General features: G+C 35.6%; 1 protein-coding gene across 1 annotated transcript in view; it reads right to left on the bottom strand.

Moving 5' to 3' along the window:
- The window catches only part of LOC150110340 (dihydrolipoyllysine-residue succinyltransferase component of 2-oxoglutarate dehydrogenase complex, mitochondrial), a 258699-nt gene that overhangs the window by 122036 nt on the left and 109479 nt on the right, over positions 1-27184 (bottom strand). Inside the window, exon 9 of the mRNA XM_090393052.1 lies at positions 13767-13864. Within this exon, the coding sequence (XP_090249178.1) occupies positions 13767-13864 (98 nt within the window). The remainder of the gene's footprint in view (positions 1-13766; positions 13865-27184) is intronic.

Consider the following 27184-nt stretch of genomic DNA (forward strand, 5'->3'; position numbering starts at 1 on the left):
TCTTTTAAGCGAAACCACTTAATTGTCTTCATCCCATGGCATCCAGAAGTTCTTATCTTCGATCTCATTTTAAAGTCTGCGCACAGCAGTCGGTGTTGTTGTGCTACTTGATCTGTTGGAAGTACTTTACAATTTGTCACAACCTTAAGATGTTTTCTTCTAGTCAAAATGTAGTCAATTTGTTACCACTCCTAAATGATAACATTTAGGAGTGGTAACAACAGCTCACAAATGTTATCAAATGTTCTTCCTTCTTGTAGAAAAATGAGTTCACAATTGCCAGATGAAAAGCTACTGCAAAGTCCACAACCCTCTCTCCTTCCTGGTTCATCATTCCCACTCCGTGGCCACCATGCTTTCACAGTCTCTATTCTGTCTTCCTATGTGCCCGTTCAAGTCTCCTCCGACAATCACCATCTCATTTTCTTCCAATTCCCTCATTTCTTCATCTAACACATTCCAGAAGTCATCTTTTTCCTCAGCTGTACAACCAACTTGCGGGGCATATACACATAATACGACCACCCCCTCTACTCCAAGACCCAATTTCATTCGCATGATCCTGTCATTCCTTCTACCCACGTCCAGTACTTCCCCCTTCATTCTGCCACACACAATTCCTACACCATTTCTTCCCTCGTTATTCGCTCCAGAGTAGAACAATTTATATCCATCTCCCAGTTCCTTTGCCTTTCCCCCTTTCCACCTTGTCTCCTGCACACATAAAATGTCCAACTTCCTCATCATGTCTGCCACCTCTCTTCCCCTTCCAGTCATGCTTCCAACATTCAGTGTTCCCACTCGCAACATCCTCTCCACCTGCTGGGCTCACTTCTTTAACCGCACCTGCCCTTGATGCAGTAGCCCTCGTCCACTTCTCGCAGCTGTAGGGCGATGTGGCTGCGCGTCGCTTAAGGGGTACGCCCCAGCCCTTATATAATTTTCTCTTTGACTCATAATCATAGTTAATAATAAAGGTCGAAACTAGTCTGGGTAGTGGCCAATCCCTTGATGAATAACATTATTCATATCAGCAAGGAGATGTGTTTTGCATTATGGAAGATACTGGGATAGGAGTGTTGTTAGCCTGGTCCACCTTTGCTAAGAGTTGCCCGGTGTTGTACTACCTTACTTGGGGTAAGGTAGTACAAAACCATATTCAGTCCTGAAGATATTTTCAGGCACAAACTTTGTTTGCTCACACTTGGATAAAGAATTAAACTAAATTTATTATAGTCTAACCAAGTGAAAAATAAACTTTCAACATCTTTCTCTAAATCCAGAGAAATTTAATAAAAAAGGTGGCACACCTTTTGGCAACTCCTATAGGTAGGGATGACCTTGCTATTGCTTCTGCCTGGTATCTCCACCTCTGGGTCTGGCTCCCACTTAAGAGACCTCAATAAAGGTCGAAACTAGTCTGGGTAGTGGCCAATCCCTTAATGCATAACATTATACATATCTGCAAGGAGATGTGTTTTGCATTATGGGAGATACTGGGATAGGAGTGTTGTTAGCTTGGTCCACCTTTGCTACGAGTTGCCTGGTGTTGTACTACCTTACCCCAGTAAGGTAGTACAACACCATATTCAGTCTTGAAGATATTTTCAGGCACAAACTTTGTTTGCTCACACTTAGATAAAAGATTAAACTAAATTTATTAGTTTAATCCTTTCTATCTAACCAAGTGAAAAATAAGCTTTCAACACTGGAAGTAACCATCATATGGAACACAGTAAGGTTGAAATACACTGCCAAAAAAAAAGAAAAATGTTTCATAAACCAAAGCAAAACATAAATGTGCACAAATTCAACATTAAAAAGGAAATGTTCCAATATGAACTAAACAACTGACTTAAAAATCTTAATATAGATGATAATGCTATCCTGTGGAAAGTAACAATATTATTACCCAAAACCTTCTGTAATGTTTAATTGAAATAGCTGGTACCAGAGAACAGAAATGCAACATTTCTGAAAAAACAAGCTTGTGAAGAAACAAAGAGAAATTAAATAAGCTGATAACCTACTGAATAAAACTGCAATGTACTGTACAAAAATCAGAAAAAGCATCAAGGAAAAAATAAGAAAAGTTACGCTCAAAAAAAAAACAAAGAGAAATTAAACAAGCTGATAACCTACTGAATAAAAGTGAATAGAATGAACTGTACAAAACAATCAGAAAATGCATCCATCAAGGAAGAAATAAGAAAAGTTAGACTCAATAGCTATGTACAAACATAAATAATAAAAATCAATGACGATGAAATTGAACAAGTAGATCATTACATATACTTAGGACAATGGATATCAATGGATCAAAATACCATGGAAGAAGTCAAAAGCCAAATTACGATCAATATTCAAAAGCCAATTGACAACTATGCCTGAAAAGGATAGTTTTTTGGCAATGCATTCTCTGTTAATATATGGCTGTGAAACATGGACATCAAATGCAAATTCAAAAACTAAGAACAACACAGTTTAATATTAGAATGCTTGGTATCAACAAAAGAAATACTTGGATTAGAAATCAAATCAAAGACTGACATTGCAGAAAGAGTGAAATATCTGAAATAGCAATGGACTGGACAGATTGCTCAAAGACAAGACCAATAATGGATTGGATTCCAGAAGAATAACAAACACAACACCGATCAAAATCATGATGGATTGGTGAAATCGGCAGATTTGCAGGAGTGACATAGAAAGAAAAGCTGCTGGCAGACAGTCTTGGGGGTCATCTTGGAAATGCCTTCATCCACAGAGTGGATCAATAATGACTAACAATGATTGAATAAAATTTCCATCTCAATTACTTTGAAATATATTGTTAGGACATTGTACTCAATTTAGTTCTACAATAAGATTTCTTTCTACTTTATTTAGCTTGCAGCTGTGCAGCATGGTGACTGTGGGGGGGGGTCACTATACAGATTTACAAATTCCACGTGTCTAATTATACTAAATATAGTGCACTGGCTCTATGGACTGTATTTAATCCAAAAAATGAAACCATTTTGCTTGCAATGTGTGGCATGGTCTGTAGAAAGAGCAGTTTATCACTACACAGGGTGATCTTCTTAAAATAACATTGGACAGATGGATATATAAAATAATACCTGAAGATGAATACAGATTCAAAAGTGGAAAAAGCAAAAGTGAGGCAATATTAATTATCAGAATGATATGTAAAAGATCAACAGCTGTACAAAATTTGATACTATTTTTATTAAAATGTGAATTTTATCAAAATTAAAATTAAAATTTGCATTTTGCTTCACTCTTTCCACTGTATCAGAATCACCCACAGAAACAAGGAGACTAGATCTGCACAAAGCAGTTCAGGTGAGGTCTTATCAAGGCATTGTAAAGAGGCAAAATGACATCCTTATCTTTACATGACAAAGTTTGTTTCAGCATTGCAATTATCCTCTGAGTTGAATTTACAATCTTTGCTAATATGGCCCTTGAACTTTGACTTCCTATCTATTAACAACTCAGAGATTCCTAGCCTGATCAGTTTCTTCTAACATAATCCCACCAACATGATATGACAATGGATATCTAATTTCACCAAAGTGCATGACCTTACATTTACATACATGGAACTTACAGCCATTTTCCCAAGTCCACAATTTCAGTCTACTCAATTCATTCTGCAAGTACTGCATATCACCTGCATTCCTGATTACCCTGCCTATCTTTGCATCAACAGCAAATAGCTGTATCTCACCTATTAAATCTTTCCCAGTGTCATTAATATACAGATTGATTAACATGGACCAATGACTGACCCTTGTGGTGCACCACTGGTGACCTTAAATAAGAGGTTGCCCTCGCTCTACCACAGAGCATGATGACAGATTTTTCGTTATAGTAGCAAAACATAATTGACGCACCATGGCAGGTCAGCTTGCAAGTCAGATACATGGATATCCTGACAAACTATGGCAAGATATATGCAATAAGTAAGCCTATACACCCGAAGGCCTGTGGTATGTGTCCCTTTCTCAACAGCTCATCATAGAGTACATTTTCACTGGTGTTGTATTCTTTACAGATGAGAGTAATTTTAGTTTTTTTTCTTGAAAAACGGAGAGATATGGCAGTGCTGGAGGTCATGGTGTGAGCAGGTATTATTATGCTTAATGGACACACTAAGCTGTAAGTGATGGAAAAAGAGATTATAACTGGTGAATAATACGGCAATGAAGTTATTCAATGTCAAGTTTGATTGTTTCATGGTGTTGTAGGTGAAGAATTCACACTAAATGAGCAGTGGAGATACTTCTGGAGACCGAGGATATTAATCAAATCGAGTGGTCAGCACACTCCCCAGTTCTTGACCCCATAGAACACAGTGGAGATGCAATAGGAAGATGCATTACTACTCGAAATTCTCTTCCAGAAAACAAACAAGGCCTTATCCTTGCTCTGAAGGAGTGGGCCAGTTTTCCACAAGAACTCCTGAATCACTCGTGCTAAGCATAGTATGACACTGTGAGAGCTGCATCACAGTTTGGTGTGGACATATTCTATACTGAAATGTCTCTCCACATAGTTTTCTATAAGCACTGTATATTAATTCCTTAACTTTAGGAAATTTGTAACTTTTGCCGAAAACATATTGCAATTTAATTGGAGAAGACACCAATGGGCTAATGTATTCTTTACAGATGAGAGTCATTTTAGTTTTTTTCTTGAAAGGGAGAGATATGGCAGTGCTGGAGGCCATAGTGTGAGAAATTTATAACACACTTTTTGTGCAATGTAATTTTTTTAGTATGCTGGCAATAAATTTATGTCCACATTAGGCTGCAGTCATGAAAATTTTTTCATATACAGGCAAAAGTGTAGTTCATCCTTAGCTTTTGGACACTAGTGTATAATAAGCATATCTGGATAAAAAAACAGAGAATTTGTACAGAGAACAAAACCTGTGGAGATAGATTGTTTTTTAATCAATATATACCATATTGAGATTCAAAAGTATACATTTCATATCTGTTTTATTTTTACCATGTAAAAGTTTCCAACAGTTCTCATACCAGCAAATCTTCACATCTTATGATCTGAAAATATATTTGGATATATATGTTCAGATTCTGCAGTAACGTCTAACATACTTGTTAGGGAGAAACAATCTGTTACATGATACTCTACTCTGCTTTCCTCCATATAATTTAAACAGACAATGAATGGCATTTCATGAGACCTATTCAGCAAGCTGGTGAAGTCAAACACACAGCAACAAATATAAAATGTCAATGTTATGTCCGGATTTACTAATTAATTAAAGTAATGCTAAAATGTTTTTGCTTTTTTAATGAGAGAGTGAGTCTCTGGGAGTTCTGAATATGCCCTTTGGCTGGAAAGTTGGTTGTGTTCAAATCTTGCATAGGATGACAAGAGCCTTTTATTATTTTTTTAATTATTAGCTGGTCTCATATGGAGGTGGCATGGTTTTTTCCTCCCACAAAACAAGCAAATCGGCCAGAAGAAGAACACATGCAATACACAGATATAGGAGACTATAGGAATAAGAATTAACCACTCTATTCCATCAGATCTTGTTTCAAAAGTCTGCATGGCATAATGCTGGTTTACGCATAAGCATAAAATGGACAAAGAAATAGAGATGAAATGAGAGTAATTTTTTTTAAGTTAATGCTGTACACACAAACACACACAAAAAAAAAACTATCTAAATGCTTAGAACATATCTAATCTGCAGCCTGCAGATATTTTTAAGACAGTCCATATTATAGATCTAACGGGGATAAACAACAGACATCTACTAGAATGATCAAACTGATATTTAGATGACTACAATAGTGAAGTCTGGATGGCCTATGGCAACCAAATCCTCTGCTAACATTTTATCAAATGACCCAGTGAGTAGACATAAAATCATAAATGGGGGACAAACTATTCAGAAGTGAAGTAATATAGGCAAGGAATGAGGTGTACCACAGAGGAACAGGCCTATGTGGTAGATGAATTTTACTGTCAAATGCAGCATCAGCATTTTTTTTACTAATGAATTGTAGTGACCATGCATTGTTTGGACAGAGGAAAGTCCTGGTTTATTTATTGTGGTGGCAAGGTTAATTTATTTAAGAGAAGTCTACCACAATTGACTGTTTTGTTGCTAGAATGGTGGGCAATGTAGATCACACTTGTGTTCTCCATTTGACAGGCAGTGGGTTAAAATTTTGTATAAAATGGATGTTTTTGAAAGGCTTTAGATGATAGTTTCATCCCCAGGTGAGAAACAACTTCCTTATTAGAAGCCTGATGTTAACATGCAAAACATGTTCAATCTCTCTAAAACAGAGGATTTGTTGATTTAAAAAAAAAAAAAAAATCAGCTAACATTGTTTATTACCTTATAAGCAAGGCGGCCATTTTAGTTTTCTTAAGGATAAGATAACCATGGATTACTTTACTCTTAACCCACCAAGCATAGTAAATGTAAAACAACCACCTTTCATCAGTGGAGGGCTTAAAAATAACTTAAAAGAAAGGTCACTCATCTATGGCTGTGATCTCATTTCTCATTGGAATAGTAGCTGGGTTCTTAATTTTTTTTTTATCAATCCTACCCAGAAAAAATAGTTGCAAACCAACTGCACATCAGTAACTTGGCTCTAGAAACAAAACATGAAGCTTTTGTTAAGCAACTTCAGGCCTCCAATAAGCAAGAATTTTTCAAATCATTCAAGCCTCCAATAAGCAAGAATTTTTCAAATCATTCAAGCCTCCAATAAGCAGAGTGAGTGATGATCTCAACATCGGTGATGCAAATCATCTAACACTGAAGGACAAACAAACATATTTGAAGAGCAATTTTGACAATAAGCAGGGATAATCAGAATTTGAGAATAAGGAGACAGCTAATTATCTGTCTCCTTATTCTCAAATTCTGTACAAAAAAAAAAAAAAAAAAACGGAAATGAAATGAAGAGATGATAAACAAAAGAAGGGATGAAGGGGGGAGAGAAGATTTTTGGGGGAAAAGAAAGAAGAGAGAAAGAGAAGATGAGGAACATGGACTCCAGAAGGAAGGCTGTCTATGCACATATACACAAACTTACAATAAAAAGGTTCCTTTATGCGAGAGATTAATTGAATTCAAGAAATTAATTGCATTCATTAGATGGTCGAGAATAAGACAGAATCGTTAAGGTTCCTTTATATTTCATTTTAGATGTGTCCCATGCATAAAACAAAATAAGGACTCTCTTTATATATACAAAATGATACTATTTCTAACCGTGAAGATCAGATTAACAGACTACAGTGGGTTTGCAAGAAATATTTTTCACTTAGTTACAAAGTAAATTATACTTGATAAGAAACAACATTCTTGTTTATTTTCTCTTGTTTATATTCTCCTTCATTAACCGTCACATGTAAACTTTGTATGCTTACATTTGAATAAAGGATTAAACAAGAATATATTTCTTGTGAATTATAATTTACTTTGTAACCAAGTGAAAAAACTTTCTACAACTATCTCTGATCCAAAGTATTTAAATAATGTGAATACACCTCTCTGCTATTGTATAGGGAAAATATATGACTTCTGCATTAATTCTACCTTGGTATCTTTGTAGGTCTGGCTCCAATGATGATGTTTTTAATAATGCCCATTTCGGATCTTGCTTCCTGGAAGTACAGAGGTTCTGGATATCACTGAGTGTCCTGTCCTGGAGTAAATCAGGTCAAGGATGTTGAGTTCAGTGTTCCTTTTGGATCACTCAGTGAGATTTAGAGTGATCCTGTAAGATCACTCAAAGATTTTGGAGAAATAGCTTGCACTTTAACGGTATCACAGTAAAGGTCAAAACCAATATGAGTAGTGAATCTTCCCATACTGCATAGCAATATCCTATAATGCAAAACACACTTCCAAAAAAAGTGTGCTTGGCATTACAGGATACTAAGACGATTGATGTGTAATTAACAGCCTCTATATACAAGTAGCCTAGCTGTTAAGATACTTCATGTGTAAAGTTTATTTGCTTAAACTTGGATAAAGGATTAAACAATATAATTTCTTATCAGGTAAAATATTTAGTGCGTTTGCAAGTTCTGAGTTATTTCTGCTTGTCTGATTTTGGGTATATGTTTATTTTTATTACACACATTGCCAATGCCATTGCTTCCTTTTGTTTGGAGAACATTTTTTTTAGACATGCCAAAATGTTTAAATACCTATTACACTTAGTTTGTCCAATTACTTCCTTCTTTTTCCAGTTTACTGAACCTTTGAGGTTGTATGCTGCAAGTGCCATATTCCTCTACTCAATTCAGTCCTGAACTGTTTCCAGTCCAATTTAGGATTTCCATCTCAGCCTATTCTTTTTGGATGTTATCCTCCCACTGTCACTGTTGTCTTCTTCTTCTAGGATACCTTCCATCAGGTCTCATCTTGAACACTTGTGTAAATATTCTCTCACATCCATCTCTTTATAACTGATATAACACTTCATTATGTCTTCTCCACTATCCTTTCCCCTCAGATCCAAAGTCTTTTCTAAGAATTTCATTTTTAAAGATTCACAAGGCTTTTTCACCTTGATCTGCTATGCTCCAAGTTTCTGCTCCTTATAAAGCAACTGATGAAATGACAGTTCTACATTTAAAGTTTAATTCTATTCAGAGAATTCTGGAAGATAATAAATAGTGTAGCAAATGATGAGATCTATTTGATATATGCCGGCCTGGTTGGCCGAGTGGTTAGCATATCTGCTCTCCAGACAAAAGGCTGCAGGTTTTCAAATTCTGCCGTGGACATTGATATTTGTGATTGTCTGTAAAAATACTAGTGGTGGTAGCCAGTAGGTGACAGTGGTGCAGATGATGCAGTTCGCTGTAGTTGATGGATTGAGTGGTGGAGACGGAGACTTTTAGTAGGTGCCCTTCCTCAATGAGTCTTTGGAGTCCTTGGAGGTGTCAAGTAATAATAATAATAATATATATTCCAGCTTGCATTTCTGTACTGATTAAATTATCTCAAGTAATTAATGTTTTCCAGGATATTTAAAGAATGTACTCTAGCATTTTTTCCGGTTAAGCAAATATCTTTTACCCATCATAATATTATTGTTGTAGTTAACTTTTATAGTTTCTCTAATAAAGCAATAATTTAAATGTAATGTATGTACAGGGTGATAAAAATTAAAGTATCCCTGTTTAAGGCCTTGTGGAGCACCATCCAGTGATCCAAATGCTGCGAAACTTTGCAGGAACACATTGTGCATCATGCAGAAGTAACATCTGAGGGAGGGGGTTCCAAAATTTCGACCACCAGGGGCTGTTGTTAACACCAAACACATGTCATTTGCATATCATGCAACTCGGCAGATGCCAGGAGGGTTTAAAAAGATGGACAGGGGATTTTCTTTATTCTGGTTGTTAATACCGTCCACAGAGATGGCACTAACCTTGCCCCAATGTACTCTGCTCATGCATATTACTGCCTAAACAATTGCAATGCTGCTGCGCTCTGCAAATGTTGTTGAGTGAACAAATGTTGATGAGGTGCACTATCTCCATATGCTCTATGACAAATGATTAGTCATTTTGAAAAAACAGGATCATTGGAGTTAGACTTGGTAGAGGTTGCAAACCAATCAGTTCAAAACAAGTGAATGAAGTTGCTGCTACTGCCATTGTGGAACATGCCATGAATAACAGTGTTGGTTCCTGCAGTGCACGTGCTGTAACAAGACACACTGATATGCCTTACACAACCATCTGGAAAATTCTACAGAAGATTCTGCATTTCTATCCATTCAGGATAACCTTGACACAGGAAGAGAAGTCCACAGGACTTTGAAAGTCAACATTCACTTTCACATGACTTAACATAACTTGCTCGAGTAGAGTTGGACGCTAAGTGGCCATAGATGATTTGGGGGGGGGGGGGGTGAGGCTTACTTTCACATGAATAGAACTGTGAATATCCAAAACTGCCAGACATGGACTATGCAAAACCTGCATGTAATCCAACAAATTCCTTTGCATTCACCCAAAGTTACTGTCTAGTATAGGTTTACAGCTTCATTTATCATTGGACCATTCTTCTTTGAGGACATTCACCAGTCAGGTCCTGTGACCTATTCAGTTCTTCCAAGAGGTATCATGATATGACAAACAATTTTGTTGACCACAGCTATAGCAGTACCTGTGCATGGATTCAGTCATTTTCATGCAGGATGGAGCCTCTCCACACGTCAGTCAATCCGTATAGGAGGTTCTTTGAGAGCATTTCACAGAAGCCAGAGTGATCAGTCATGCCTTTCCCACTGCATGACTGCCTTGTTCACCTGAGACCTACAGTGACTTCTGGCTCTGAGAACTCAAATACAAGGTTTACTGGAATGCATGTGCACAACATCAGTCCCAGCAAACTGCACTCTGTTTGAAGTTTTTTCACTTGGTTAGACTAAGTGAAAAAACTTCAAACAAACAAAGTTTGCACCTGAAGTATCTTCAGCACTGGGGCAACTTGTGGTAAAGGTGGTATAAGTTCTCATCACTTGCCTTAGTAGTGAAAAATGAAAAAAAATTCCAACATCTTTCTCTAATCCAGAGTAATCTAATAATAAGTTACACCTTTCGGCAACTTGTATAGGTAAATATGACTTCTCCATTACTTCCACCTTGGCATCACCACCACCACCACCACCACTGGGTCTAGCTTCTACTGATGAGACCTCAATAAAGGTCGAAACCGGTCTGGGTAGTGGTCTTCCCTTAATGCACAGCATTATACATGTCCGCAAGGAAATATGCTTTACATTATGGAAGATACTAAGGCAAGTGATGAGAACTTATACCACCTTTACCATGAGTTGCCCCAGTCCTGAAGATATTTCAAGTGCAAACTTTGTTTGCTTACACTTGAATAAAGGATTAAACTAAATATATAATTTATAGTCTAACCAAGTGAAAAAAACTTCCATCTTTCTCTAATCCAGAGTCATTTAATAATAAGGTGTGACACCTTTTGGCAACTCATATAGGTAAATATGACTTCTCTATTACTTCCATCTTGCCATCACCACCACCACTACCACTGGGTCTGGCTTCCACTGATGAGACCTCAATAAAGGTCGAAACCATGAGTTGCCCCAGTCCTGAAGATATTTCAGGCGCAAACTTTGTTTGCTTACACTTGAATAAAGAATTAAACTAAATATATAATTTATAGTCTAATCAAGTGAAAAAAACTTCCATCTTTCTCTAATCCAGAGTCATTTAATAATAAGGTGTGACACCTTTTGGCAACTCGTATAGGTAAATATGACTTCTCTATTACTTCCATCTTGCTATTGCAACCACCACCACCACTGGGTCTGGCTTCCACTGATGAGACCTAAATAAAGGTCGAAACCAGTCTGGGTAGTGGCCCTTCCCTTAATGCACAGCATTATACATGCCTGCAAGGTGATGTGCTTTGCATTATGGGAGATACTAAGACAAGTGATGAGAACTTATACCACCTTTACCACGAGTTGCCCCAGTCTTGAAGATACTTCAGGGGCAAACTTTGTTTGCTTACACTTGGATAAAGGATTAAACTAAATATATAATTTATGAACTGCATTCTGCCGGTGAACACAGTGTGCAAAGGATGCAGTCTACAACATACAGGGAAGAGCAGCACATTGAACAGTAGAGCCTGTGAATGCATAACGAAAATGAATCAAAATGTTTTATTTATGCTTGTGTTGCTTTTCTCCTTCTTACACACACACACACACATGCAGAAAAATTACTACATCTACATTCGGTACATCATACAGCACCACTGGTAGTGAATTTTAGAACTACTTTTTTCCCCCTCAGATATTGCTCCTGCATGATGTACAATATACAGGGTGTTCGGGATAAATTTGACAGTTTCGTAAGGAAAAAGAAAATCTTCTTTGTATCTATTAAATTTAATGAATTGACAAAAAAACATTACAGGCAGAGTTAATTACAATACTATCAACAAGATTTACTCAAAATAACCACCATTAGCATCGATCACAGCTTCAATTCTGCTTCGGAACCTCGAACAAGCTGATGCTACAGTCTCCCTGGGAAGGGCCGCAAAAACTGTTTTAATTTTATCCATTAACTGGGCTTTTGTATTACTGTAAGTGCGATTGGTGTCTTTTTCAACTGCGCCCCATACAAAATAATCCATGGGGTTAAGGTCTGGGGAGTTTGGAGGCCAAACATTTGGACTGGTGAAGTCGTAGAAATTTTCAGACAACCATTTTTGACTTTTCCCAGAGGTGTGGCAAGGGGCCGAATCCTGCTGCCATACATACGGCCTACCATTGGCTACCCTTGTTATCCAGGGCTTGACTACAGTTAGCAACTCCACGAACAAAGCCCGAATTCCAATGCCAGGGTTCTTCAACACCTGTTCCTGCAGATTTGCGAGGAATTCTGCTGTACGATCGCAATCAGATCGTCTGTCTTTCTTCTTGCTACATCCTCGTAGTCACCATTGCAAGTCTCTAGTTCATGCCTGATTGTTTTTACTGTATTCAGGGAGCATTGGGCAGCAGTCGTAATATCCTTATTTTGATGGTGGGCACGAATCATCATGATACAAGTTATTCTCTTCCATGATTCAGGTGGGTTCCAGCTATCCATCCTTTCTGACATCTTGTATATGAATGAAGAAGGGTCCAAACTTTTAAATGAAGAGAAGTGTGTGTTAATACATGTAACTTACGGAAAAATATAATTAATTATAAATATGTCAAATTTATCCCGAACACCCTGTATTTATATGTAATTATTTTATGATGTAAGTAATTTATATGTAATTATTAATAAAAGGAAGCAAAACAAATCATGTGTTAAAAATATTATCAAATAGAAATCTCCATGGGGGCTGAAGTTTCATTGTAGGAAGCCCATAAAACAATTATCCACACAATGTCTAATATGCATCATAAAACTTAACCATTAACAACATACCCAAAACTATCTCTAGCAACTCAGTCTGCCATCATCACTCTTCAAAGAAACATTCTACAGTCTTCATGTGCTTCCTAGCCACAATTATTTTCAGGAGTGACTTCTTGTTCTCTTCTCCCTTCCCATTATGTATTGCAAGCATAAAATTTCTTCTGGATCAATCTTATAACAACTGCTTAATTGATTATGTATGTAATCAATATATAATCATATTGTAATCCAGCAGATATTTACCATTATTATTAGCTTAGCTCATTCCTCCAAATTTTTCCAAATCACTGCAATTCATTTTTGAACATAGGGAATTGTTTTGTGAAAATTTAAAGGGATTCCTGGACCTCTATCATACTAGAACCTTCTGTGGGACCATATGCACAAACAAGACTTACTGCTGAATTTTACATTTCAACATTTGCCGACATCATTCTACTTGAAAATGCCTGCCATTCAAAATATTGACCTTCAACTTTAGTATTGAACACTATGAAATATATTTATAAAATCTATATTAAGAAAACTTTCCTGAAAATTAATGTCCAAAAAATACATTTTTTTAAAAAAATGCAATATAATTATATAAATCATGCAAAACAAACTATCTAAAATCTAGATATTTAATTCTATCAAATTTAATTAAACTGATTCTTTAAAAAAAAAAAAAAATTTACTGCTTCCAAAATTGCTAATTGCATGCTTAAAAATTTACTTCTGAATATATTAAATAAATAAATAAATATATATATATATATATTCTGCACAGTACTTACGTCATATCTATTTCATTAAAAGTAGTGAGCATTGCATATGTATTTTGTGCTTCCTTTAAGCGTTGTGCTATGCGCTGCCTCATACGATTCATTTTCACCTATATAAGATATTCCATTTAAATTTCACATCTTTTAACCTAAAATTATATTTAAAGTGTAGTTCTATCAAAAGAAACCTGAATATAGTTTTTATTCCAGCAAATGGAAAGAAAAAAAAAAAAAATTCTGCTGATTTAAAACATTATTCAAAGAAACTGCAGAAACCATCTGTTGTTTCTGCAGTTTCTTTGAATTTGATTTTATCTCAGTGTGATAATTATGCATACAGTGAATACGAGATAACTGAAATGGATACATTCTTTAAATTATAAGTTCATATCAATTTATCTGTTAAGAGGAAAACAACACCCTCCCCTTCCTAGACACTTTAATCACCCGCCAGCTTGATGGATCTTTGGTTTTCTCTGTTTACAGAAAACCCACCCACACTGGCAGATACATTCACCAGCAATTCCCCCCCCCCCCTCACAACAATATGGGGTGATAAAAACACTATAACAGGGCAAAATTAATCTGCTCAGATAACAAGGCCCTGACTATTGAACTAAAACCACATCCTCAACACTTTCTTAGCCAATGGCTATAACCCCAAAAAAATCCAAAAAATACTTAAACCTGTAAACCACAACCCCCCCCTCCCCCCCTCCACAATAAAGATTACACCAAGTCTATCACCATCCCCTACATCCAGGGCACCTCTGAAAAAATAACCAATATCCTCAAAAAATATGACCTTACTTCCTGTTACAGACCATATAAAAAGTTGGCATCCCTTATCCGCTCTACCAAAGACCAACCACTTCCCCTAGACCTACCTGGTGTATACCAGGTCCCTTGCAGCTGCAAATTGTCCTACTTTGGCCAAACAGGCAGAACAACAAATATCAGGATTTCAGAACACCAAGACTACATCCGGTTTCACCAGTACAGCCGCTCTGGGCTGGCAGACCATGTCTTAGATACCCACCATAAAATTCGTTGGAAGAAAACAAAAATAATCCATCGCAGCAAGTTTAAATACGAAAGATTATTCAAAGAATCTTCAGCAGCTCTAAAAAACGTTCCTAACCTCAACAAATTTGGGTGCATGAAACTGCCCCAAATTTGGGAGACTTTCATTATGAGAACTTCAGCCCAACTACCAAGACTACCAAATTAGCCCGCAAGAGGGCACCTTTAGGACTTTAGGAACAATATTAGTTTCTTGCTTTCGTCCTCATTTGCTTTGTGTTAGTTCCTGAGTGCACATACCATATCTTTATGTTCCTGAAGATGGCAGTGTGACATTGCCGAAATATAGAAGTTATTCATTAAAGTTACCTTTAATTAATATACTTTATATGCGTTGTTAATTCCGTAAACTAATTACCAGTTATGTCTAACCAACGTATAAGTCTTACTACTAGTATCTGTTATATGGTCAGGCATAAAGAAGGTAGTGTAGTGTCTGTGAAATAAGTTATAATTTAATTTTAATCAGTGATATTATTATTGGAGACCTCTAAAGATTCAAGAACTCATTAAGGAAGGCCTCTGTTACACTCGCACTGGTTGTCATATTTTCTCTTAAACCCATTCACCTCTCACTATTTTCCATATAACTCCTATCATCTCTCTTTCTCTTGTTTGCCAGTACCTGTAGTCTACACATTCTTCATCTATCCTCATAGCCAGAATTTCATAATTCTGCTTTCATCATTGTAATTCTTCTTTGCACCCTTTCCACAGCTTCTTTATAATCTCGGAACCCAGAAGAACTGCACACAGTAGTTCTAGTTCAGGTGGTCACATCAAGACTTCGTGTAAAGGGACCAAATTGCCTCCTTATCCTTACACATCAATTTTTTATTTCAGTATGTAAAAGTTGCATTTGCTTTTACTACATGGCTGTTGAACTTTAATTTCTTATCACTATGACTCTAAGATCCGCCTTATAATTTACTCCAAGCAAAATCCTACTAATACACAATGATGATTGAGTTGGATAAAGAAATGGTTACTCAGTGATACTGACGGACAGTGCAAATGGCATTTGACATGATTCCACGTGGAACTCTACTGCATAAATTGAAACAAAGAAGAATGGATATGAAGCCAGCGACTCGGATAAGAAAGTGGCTGATGAACGGATATCAAAAAATTATATATGGGGAACTTGAGTCCAGAGAAGACAGGTGACTAGTAGAGTACCACAGTAACACATGGATCAGCTTGGTCTTCTATTATTTAATTTATGCATCAATGATATAGGAAATGATTTAAGGAGAAATGTTCAGTTTTTTGCTCATTATGCAAACCTAGGAAATGTAGAGATCCTGCAGGCTGCCTTAAATAGACTGGTAGTATGGGCAAGGTGAATGGCTGCCAGTTTAATGTCACTAGGTATAAGGTCATGTGTTTTTGGAGGAAGAGATCACAAGATGTGTACTATACTAATGGAAATAAAATGCTGGGGAAACTGATGAGGCCAGGGATTTGAAAGTTACTGTGGACAGAGAGTTGAAATTTAGAGGGTGTACTACAAATGTGGCCAAAATAGCACATTATATTATGTGACTGTTGACGACACACTGACAAGGAAAGATAAGGATGTTATTTCCCTTTATAAGACATTAACAAGGAAACATATTGACTACTGGTTACAAATGACAAGATTGTGGAAGTTCTTTAGAAATGTTCCCTATGAGAATAGACTGAAGCTCTGTGGGCTTCAAAAACTAGCTGACAGGTAATAAGAGGAGACATAACAGCAGCATATAAGTAATTAAAGAAATTTTATAGGGCTGAAGTAAAGAATTTTTTCAATAAGTAGCAGGAAGGGAAGGAAAAGAAGTCATTCCTGAAGACTGTATAACAGTGTATTCTTGAATTAATTTTCAATATGATTCTGCCATTGATGCCATGTATTCATTTTCGTCATTTTTCTCAGAACTCTCATATCTGTGGTCTTTAATCTTTGATCAAGTGTTTTATTTCTAACCTAACTCTCAGATAAATAACTTAAAATCTGGTTTCAACATCATCTTGGCATGAAAATCAGCAGTTAAAAGACTAAATTTATAAAAATAGGTAGGAACAAAGAACTATAATAAATTTAGTTTAATCCTTTATCCAAGTGTGAGCAAACAAAGTTTGCGCATGAAAGTATCTTCAGGACTGAGGTAATGTGGTACAACACCCTGGTATCTCCACTTGGGCCTGGCTCCCACTGAAGAGACCTTAATAAAGGTCGAAACTAGTCTGGGTAGTGGCTCTTCCCTTAATGCATAACATTAGACATATCTGCAAGGAGATGTGTTTTGCATTATGGGAGATACTGAGATAGGAGTGATGTTAGCTTGCTCCACCTTTGCAACGAGTTGCCTGGTGTTGTACCACATTACCCCAGTCCTGAAGATACTTTCAGGCACAAACTTTGTTTGCTCACACTTGGATAAAGGATTAAACTAAATTTATTATAGTCTAACCAAGGGAAAAATAAACTTTCAACATCTTTCCCTAAATCCAGAGTAATTTATTAAAAAGGTGGCACACTATTTGGCAACTCCTATAGGTAGAAATGACCTTGCTAATGCTTCTGCCTGGTATCTCAACTTGGGCCTGGCTCCCACTGAAGAGACCTCAATAAAGGTCAAAACTAGTCTGGGTAGTGGCCCTTCCCTTAATGCATAACGTTAGACATATCTGCAAGGAGATGTGTTTTGCACTATGGGAGATACTGAGATAGGACTGATGTTAGCTTGCTCCACCTTTGCAATGAGTTGCCCAGTGTTGTACCACATTACCCCAGTCCTGAAGATACTTTCAGGCGCAAACTTTGTTTGCTCACACCTGGATAAAGGATTAAACTAAATTTATTATAGTCTAACCAGGTGAAAAATAAATGTTGAACAAAGAACTAAGCTAGCAATAATTTAATTTAGTTAGAGAATCCTGGAGGGGGTGCTTAAGGGTCAAAGCTGTATAACTGAGAGGAGACCTCCACATAGCCATTAAAGGAATGCGGAGAACCGACCAGGGCTTCTGACCTAATGTCCAATCCTCACCTTCTCGTGGTGCGCCCTGTTGGGTATCTACTTTGATACTGAACGAACGAGGATGGGCTGGCAATTTGGGATTTAGCCGACCAAATTGTATTCTTATTGGTTAAACCAAAATAAAAAATGATGGTACAACATGACAAAATTTCATGCCGGCTGGGGCGTCGCCCGGTTAAACAAGGCCCCCGTTGTTTTCGCCAGGGCGAACAGCGAAAAGTCAGCTACTGGAACAAATCTGAAAACAAACCCCAACTCAACATCACCAGAGTTAAAGATCGGTACTATCAACGTAAGAAGCCTGAATGGCAAAGAAATGGAGCTAGCTGAGGAATTAGATAAGTACCAGATCGACATAATAGGGGTGACTGAAACAAAAAAGACCAAAACTGGTGAGATCTTTCTGAGCAATAAATACAAAATGTTATATTCAGGCAATGACAATCAAGGAAAAGAAGGAGTAGCCATAGTATTCAACACAAAATACGAGGCTAATCTTCTTGAATGGCAGTCAGTCTCAAGTAGAGTAATGTGGGCAAACATGAGAATGGGGAACTGGACAATGAGACTTATTTGTGCCTATGGTCCCACAGAAGGTTCTACTAAGGTAGAAGTGGAGGAATTTTTTGAGGCTTTAGAAAAAGCAAATGACAATGAAAAAGGAAAAGGTAGTCATTGTTGGGGATCTAAATAGTAGAGTAGGAAATGATTGTGAGACATACAATGAGACATACAAATTTTCTCAAATATTTTGGGAAAATTTGGAGAAAAGAGCAAAGCTAATAATAATGGCAAATATCTGTTGGATTTCTGCTCAGGACATGGACTGGTTATTACTAACACCATGTTCCAACATAAAAATGTGCACAAATTCACATGGAGAGAAGAGGCTAGGAATAAGAAAAGTCTCATTGACTATGTTATTGTTGATAGTGATGTTTTCTCCCTGGTGCAGGACACCAGAGTGTACAGAGGATTTGAAATTGGAAGTGATCACTATTTAGTCTTGAGCAGGATAAAATTGCATTTCATATTGAAAAGAATAACATGTAAGAAAGTTTTAAAACGAATAAAAGTTGAGCAGCTCTCAGATGTGAACTGTAGACTAAAATACAGAAATATTATTGAAAAGAAAATGAAAGAGTTTGAGAACAGGAATCAAACCTTGGAGATTCAGTGGCAAACTCTGAAGGAAACATTGATTGATTCTGCCAGAGAGGTATGTGGTGAGGTTGTGTGCAAGGATAAAAAAATCAGAACTCCCTGGTGGACACAGGAAGTTAAAGAGGCAGTGAAGGAAAAGAAGAAAGTATATCAAAAGTTCCTGGCAAATAAGTCAGCTTTTACTCTTACAGAATACAGAGACAAATGTAAGAAAGCTAAACAGTGTGTAAAACTAGCTAAACAAAAGTCATGGGAGGACTTTGGCAAGAATATAGAAAATAAATATCAAGAAGGTGGCAAAATATTCTGGAGGTTGTTGAAGAAGCTTAGGAACGGAGGAAAGAGTGCTGTAAAAGGAATTAGAGATGATAAAGGTGAAATGAAAACAGGAGAAAAAGATATCCTTGAAGTATGGAGTAATTACTCTGAAAAACTGCTAAATGAAACAAGCAGTGATGACAGCACAGTGATAAAAAACACTGACCAGGCATGCAGTCAGGAATACATATCCATACTTGAAGTAGAAAAAGCCATCAAAGGCTTGAAATGTGGAAAGGCAGCAGGAGTAGATGATATTCGACCAGAAATGCTGAAGTATGGTGGTATAAGAGTCTTACAGTGGCTGCACTGCATAGTTCAGAAAGCCTGGACAGAGGGACGAATTCCCGATGATTGGAGTAGAGCTCTCATAGTACCCATATATAAAAAGGGAAATAAAACTGAATGTGAGAATTACAGAGGTATTTCCCTACTGAGTGTTCCTGGCAAGATCTATGCAAGTATACTTGAGAAACGGTTGAGAAGAATTGTGGAAGAAAAGCTTGGTGAAGAACAAGCTGGATTCAGGCCAAATAGAGGCTGTCAATATCAGATCTTCACTTTACGACAAATAGTTGAAAAAACATGGGAATATAACAAAGATCTGTATTTAAGTTTTGTCGATTTGGAGAAGGCATATGACAAGGTGCCAAGAGAGAAGCTATTCAATACGCTGCAGTTATATGGTGTCAATGGGGCATTATATCAAGCAATACTTAGTCTTTATTTGAGTTGTGAGTCAGCAGTTAGAATTGAAGGAAGTACAGGAAGATGGTTTAATGTTAAATCTGGTGTGAGACAAGGATGTACATTATCCCCTCTGTTATTCATTATCTATATGGATCACATTATGAAGGAATGTGGTATTAAACCTGATATCAAAATTGGAGATGTAATGTCAGCTCTTTGCTTTATGCGGATGATGTTATACTTCTAAATAAATCCGCTACAAGTCTGTAAGATTCTCTGACTAAATTGAATAGCTGTTGTAATAGATATGGTATGAAGGTCAGCAATAAAAAGACAAAGACAATGAAAATAGGCAGAATCATTGAAAATGTCAACTGTGTTTTGAATGGAGAACCTGTGGAACAAGTAAAACATTTCAGCTACTTGGGCACAATTTTTACTGAAGATGGTAAACTAAATATAGAAATAGACAACAGAATCAGCAAAGCTGGTATCGTGGGAAGTCAGTTGAATAAATTCATATGGAATAAGAAAGAAATTAGTCGGAACACTAAATTAGCTGTATACAAGACTGTGTTCAAACCAATTTTAACTTATGGATCTGAGAGCTGGGTCAGAAGTAAAACACTTGACCAAAGACTAGAGACTGCAGATATGAGAGTTCTGAGAAAGATTAGAGGCGTGAACAGATGGCATCAATGGCAATATCATATTAAAAATGAGGATATTAGGAAAGAACTTGACATTGTCTGCATCCAGGAATGGGTTAGCAGAGCTAATCTCAGGTGGTATGGTCACTTAAATAGAATGGGCGAGGAAAGATTAGCAAAACAAGTGTTCTCTGCCAGGTTGGCAGGAAAACGACCCAGAGGAAGACCAAGATATAGGTGGATTGATACGGTACAAAGTGCCTTAGATGATAGAAATATAAGATCTGATAATGTTGGAGTCTTGACAAGTAATAGACTGATTTGGAGGAAAATTGTAGATAGGAAGTTAGTAATGATGTAATTTTTTCATGTAGTACTGTCATATCCTGTACACCCCTTGAGGGTACATGGCAGGAATTTGATGATGATGATGATGATGATGAGAATCCTGGACACTTGTAGATTTCTTTGGGAATATAACATCATCTGTATAAAACAAACAGCTAAGTTTGATATCTCCAATTCTAAAATAAGGTTTAAAGCCACTTTCTTTCATAATAATATGCATAGAAATAATGAATAAGAGTAGAGATAGCATGCACCCTTGTTCTTGCATCTGATTTTAATCAAACCATGTTCCTGTATTTTTTTCGATTCTAACTGCTAAGTTACAACTTTTATATAGAATATGTACAACTTTTATATAGAATATGTATTATTCTGTATAATTTTCCATTTAGCCCATTTAACTGTGATATTTTGAAATGCTTTTCTCTGGGCACCTTGTTTTATGCCTTTTCTAGATCTACAAAACTTAAGTACAGATCTTTGTTATATTCCCACAATTTCTCAACTATTGGCCAAAAAGTGAAAATCTGATCACAACCACCTCTATTTGGCTTGAACATAGCTTGTTTCTTTCCAGGTTTCTGTTCAACAATTTTTTTGAGCCTTTTCTCAAGTATGATTGTGTGCATTTTTTGAATAAATTATTCAAATAAAATACATGTTCCATTAATTATTTATAATTACATGTTATTATGTTAAAATATTGACAATGTAAAATTGGCCAAGAGTGAATATATACATAAAAAATGTGTTAGAGTATAAGTACTGTCGGTGCTTACTGTTGTTAATAACAGCAGAGTAGTTTGGAAACCACAACTAATTTTCTTCAGTGTGAACAGAGAGATTTTAGAAATATAAAGCAGGAAATTACTGAAGAGAATTGTGGAGTAATAATATTTCAGTGAAGTTTTTAGAAGATGGGTACCTTTGTATTACTAAACATAAGAGCGAAGAAGCAGGATGCGACTGACATAATTGCGTGACATCATGCACCATTTCATTCGCTAGCAAAGGAGAATGCTTAAAATAATAACAGTGAGAGAGCTGAATAGAAAGGAAGAGGGTAAAGAGAGGAAATTCAAATATGGAATAATTCATTATCATCAAATTCCTGATATGTAGGCCTCAGAAGAATGCAGGATAATTATGATAATACTACATGAAAAAGTTACACCATTACTAACTTCCGATCAACAATTTTCCTCCAAATTAATCTTGTGTAGAGGCTTAAGTGCTGTGAGGACATTATGTTGGAGGGTTAATGGATTCTTTACAACACTCAAAAAGAATTAAAATAGAATTTAATACTTCCTATATTTCGTCCTAGTCACTAGGACATCTACGGGGATTACAAAGACAATTAATGTAACATGCACACAAAAACTTACAATACTGATTTTACAAAACTTACAATTCAGTATTGTAAGTTTTTGTGTGCATGTTACATTAATTGTCTTTGTAATCCCCGTAGATGTCCTAGTGACTAGGACGAAATATAGGAAGTATTAAATTCTATTTTAATTCTTTTTGAGTGTTGTAAAGAATCCATTAAACCTCCAACATAATGTCCAAATTAATCTGTTATCTGTCAAGACTCCAACATCATCAAATCTTACATTTCTGTCTCTTAAAGCACTTTATACTGTATCAAACCATCTACATCTTGGTCTTCCTCTGGGTCGTTTTCCTCCCAATCTGGCAAAGAACACTTGTCCTGTAATCTTTCCTCTCCTGTTCTATTTAAGTCACCATTCGACCTGAGATTGTCTCTACTAACACATCTAGAATGCTAACAAGCAAGTTCTTTCCTAATACCCTCATTTTTAATGTGATACTACTATTGATGCTATCTGTTCAGCCATTAATTTTTATTGGAGATCTCCAGTCTTGGATAAAGTGTTTTATTTCTAACCCAGCTCTCAGATCCATAAGTTAAAATTAGTTTGAACACTCTCTTGTATACAGCCAATTTAGTGTTTGACCAATTTCTTTCTTATTCAATATAAATTCATTCAGCTGACTTACTGCTATGCCGATGTTACTAATTCTGTAGTAACAGAATTAGCTGGCCTAGTTGGCCAAGTGGTTAGCATATCCGCTCTGCAGCCAAAGGCTGTAGGTTCAAATCCCACCGTAGATGGATGTTTATGATTGTCTGGGAAAATACTAGTAGTGGTGGTGGTGGTCGGCAGTGGATGGTGATGGTGTAGATAATGAGGGTAGTTGCGGTTGGTGGAGTTGTAGAGACAGAGAGTTGTAGAGTAGGTTCCCTCCCTCGATGAGTCTTTGGACTCCCTGGAGGTGTTATGTAGTAATAATAATAATAATAATAATAATAATAATAATAATTTAATTTTCTATCTTCACTAAAAATGCCTAAATAGCTAAAATGTTTTACTTGTTCTATAGGTTCAGCAGTCAAGATACAGTTGAGGTTTTCATTATTTCTGTCTATTTTCATTGTCTTTGTCTTGTTATTGCTGACTTTCATACTAAATTTATTACAACAGTTATTTAGTCAGGGAATCTTGCATACTTGTGCTGGATTTATTCAGAAGTATAACATCATCTGCATAAAGTAAAGAACTAAGATTAACATTACCAATTTTGATATCAGATTTAATACCACTTTCCTTCATAATGTGATCCATATAGATAATGAATAACAGTGGAGATAATGTGCCGATCCCCTTGTCACACACTTGATTTAATCCCCCAACTGGCCAGAACGTCTATAGACGTCCAGCTAAATCTAGATACGATTCAGCCACCTGTTGAAAGAACATGGATAAGAAGTGCAATTTGGCCGTCATGTCATTTAGAAGGTGTGATAATCCCTCCAGCTGAAGAGTACACTTAATCAGATTATCTCATGTTCATAGTTGTTTCTCAGTCTATAACAAGAAAAGCAGTTGCTTGTTCTATGCTGGATAACAGGATCATAGTTATATTGGATAAACTAAAAATATAGAAATTATTTTTATTTTTGTTTTCTCTTTTTATTGTGCAATAAGATTCTTGCATAGCTTCTTCACTTAAATATTGCCTTACCTTGAAGAACCAATTTCATTTTTAATTTTTTTGTAATTTTTTCTAATCTCTTACTCAACAAAACATTTTCTTTGTTCTCGAAGAAATTAATTCACGATAATTATTTGAAATATTATTTAAAAAAAAAAAGGTTGCTGACGTTCCAGATGATGCTATTTTTATTTTTGTTCAAAATCATATTTCGAAGAATACTTCACAGATTTCCTGAAGGAGGCATTTGGCAACTTTGCTTTATAGAGAATAACATGAAATTCTTTAATCATATCACTAAATTTTTTTTCTTTATATCGTAATCTAGTGTTCTTTACACTTTCACCTTCTTGGTTTCCCTGTATAACTGGTCATTACAAAATGAAATTAACGGTTATGATTTAAACTGATATGTATATATTTTCTGCTAGTTCAGATATTATGCTCCAATTTTAAAGTAAGCAATACTTTTGCTTATATTCTATCATTCATTATCATCAGAATATTCTCATGTTATCTCATTCTACTCAAATTCTGTTTTCCATGAAATATCAATTTTTATCGATCAGGAAAACATGCTACAATTGAAATGTAAACTATTTCAAAAAAATAAAAAAATGAATAAATAATAAAATGAAATTAATAAATAAAATATATAAATAATAACATGAACATTTTCACCTTGCCAACACACAGCATTGATGTGATATGGGTTCCAAATTTCTTGTGGAAGATTTATATATATATATATATATATATATATATATATATGACAGAATGATCATTGACTCGGTTAACATACATAGTTTTATGAAAAAAATTGAATGACTAGAACCGAGATTTAATTAAAAAGGTTTTAATATAAACACACTACTAGTTTTGGCCTGTAACAGCCTTCTTCAGGTGACATTATAAAAGAAAAAACACTAAACATTGAGGGTTAAAAGACTATGAACATCATAGACAGTCTTTATACATAATTAGCATTAAAACGTTGTAGTTGTATTTGAAGCTGTTCTTTCATTTGTTGCATTGTTGGGACATTACTTACAAGAGACAGCAAGCAAGTGCATTATCAAGTCATATCCTCTTCTCGGCTAATCCTAATGATGATAACCAAAGTCACAAAGTCTGCTGGGAAAAATCTACAAGCATCTTCCGTTGCAGTGACGAAATAGAGAGAAAAATTGTGGAATCGAGAGAAATCATCTTCAATCCTGTTCATCTAAATAACAACTTAAGCTACAACCTCCCTGATAGTCATTCAGCTGTAATCATGTACTGGCGTTCACATGATGCAGCAAGCATGCACTCTCCCAACAATGCAACAAATGAAAGAACAGCTTCAAATACAACTACAACGTTTTAATGCTAATTATGTATAAAGACTGTCTATGATGTTCATAGTCTTTTAACCCTCAATGTTTAGTGTTTTTTCTTTTATAATGTCACCTGAAGAAGGCTGTTACAGGCCGAAACTAGTAGTGTGTTTATATTAAAACCTTTTTAATTAAATCTCGGTTCTAGTCATTCAATTTTTTTCATAAAACTATATATATATATATATATATATATATATTACAAAGTTTTGTAATAAAAATTTCAGCTGCAATGAAGTTCGACAGAATCAACAATATTATTGTCTTATTTCTTTTTCTCGTGCAGAGAAAAATGGTAAAATGTCATTCTTATAATGGCAAAAATAGTAAGGAAAAAATCATTTGCACTTCACTTTCTTTTAAAATACAAAGAAAGAACATTGTAAATTCATCTAATGAAAAAGAAAATATTACATATTTTTCTTCTGTTATGTTTTTTTTTCTTTTAGTAGAAAGAAGAAATCACTGCATATAACATGGGAGAATGCAAGAGGACAAAAATCTGTAAATTGATTACATTATGACTAATAGAAAAATCATGTCAGAAAAAATTATTTATGTAAGATTCTAACATCAGCAGATATAACGACATTTTCTTCTAGTTTAGATACATGGTGTTGTTGAAGTAGTTAAACCTTTGCTACTATTTTACTCTAAAATGAAAATGTTCCCCAAGTGATTTATGTTTGTAACAGTTGTCTTGAGAATGATTTATAAAATAAATTCTCTGAAATATCTGCAGATTGAATAGGCTTATAACCCCCCCTCCAAAAAAAAGAAGTTATGTAATGCATATGCTCTTTTTCTTTTAAAATAATTCAAATCCTCTTTTCAAGATAATTGTATCAAATAATTTACGATTTTTTGATAATAAAAGTGAAACTGATCATTATAAATTTAGGAAATTTTTTGGCATAAATAATGTATCAGCATGTAAAAGAAATGTCAGTATTTCTGTGTTAGGATGTTTGCTAATCAACAATTGAAAACGAAACAAGACATTCTTGATGTATTCTGCACTACAGCTTGAGGTACTTTAGTGTGACTTCTGGTGAAGTGTTCTCTCTTTTCTTTCTCATTAGCAGTGAGAGTAATCTAAGCCTTTAGATTACTTCCAGCTAAGAGGATTATTATCAAGTATTTCTAAGACATAGATTATTTCCGAAATAGCAAGCAGCAGTAAAAGTCGTAATATTCAGATTTTTGTAAGAAAAGGAAACAAAAATAACCCCCTCATATGTATTGCTCGATATAATGTCCCATTTATACCATATAATTGTAGCATTTTGAAGAACTTTCCTCTTGTCACTTTGTCATATGCCTTAACAGATTAAATCCTAAGATTTCTCAACTATTTATCTTAAAATGAAAATCTGATCCTGCCAACCTCTATTTGGCCTGAATCCAGTTTGTTCTTCAGGTTTTTCTTCCACAATTGTTCTCAGCAATTTCTCAAGTATATACTTGCATAAATCTGAGGAAAATACCTCTGTAATTCTCACATTCAGTTTTATTCCCTTTTTTTTGTAGATGGGCTATGAGAGCTCTTGCTCCAATAATCTAGAATTCGACCCTCTGACCAGGCCTTCTGAATTATGCAATGCAGCAACTGCAAAATTTTATACCTCCATATGTGAGTTTTTTTGTTTTTTTTTTTCCTGATAGAATTTCATCTACTCCAACTGCTTTTCCACATTTCATGCTTTTGATGACCTTTTCTACTTGAAGTATGGATATGTATTCCTGACTGC

The sequence above is a fragment of the Typopeltis vanoorti genome, chromosome 1, assembly GCF_054136105.1.
Source record: "Typopeltis vanoorti isolate ZY-2024b chromosome 1, IOZ_Tvanoo_1.0, whole genome shotgun sequence".
NCBI lineage: Eukaryota > Metazoa > Arthropoda > Arachnida > Uropygi > Thelyphonidae > Typopeltis > Typopeltis vanoorti.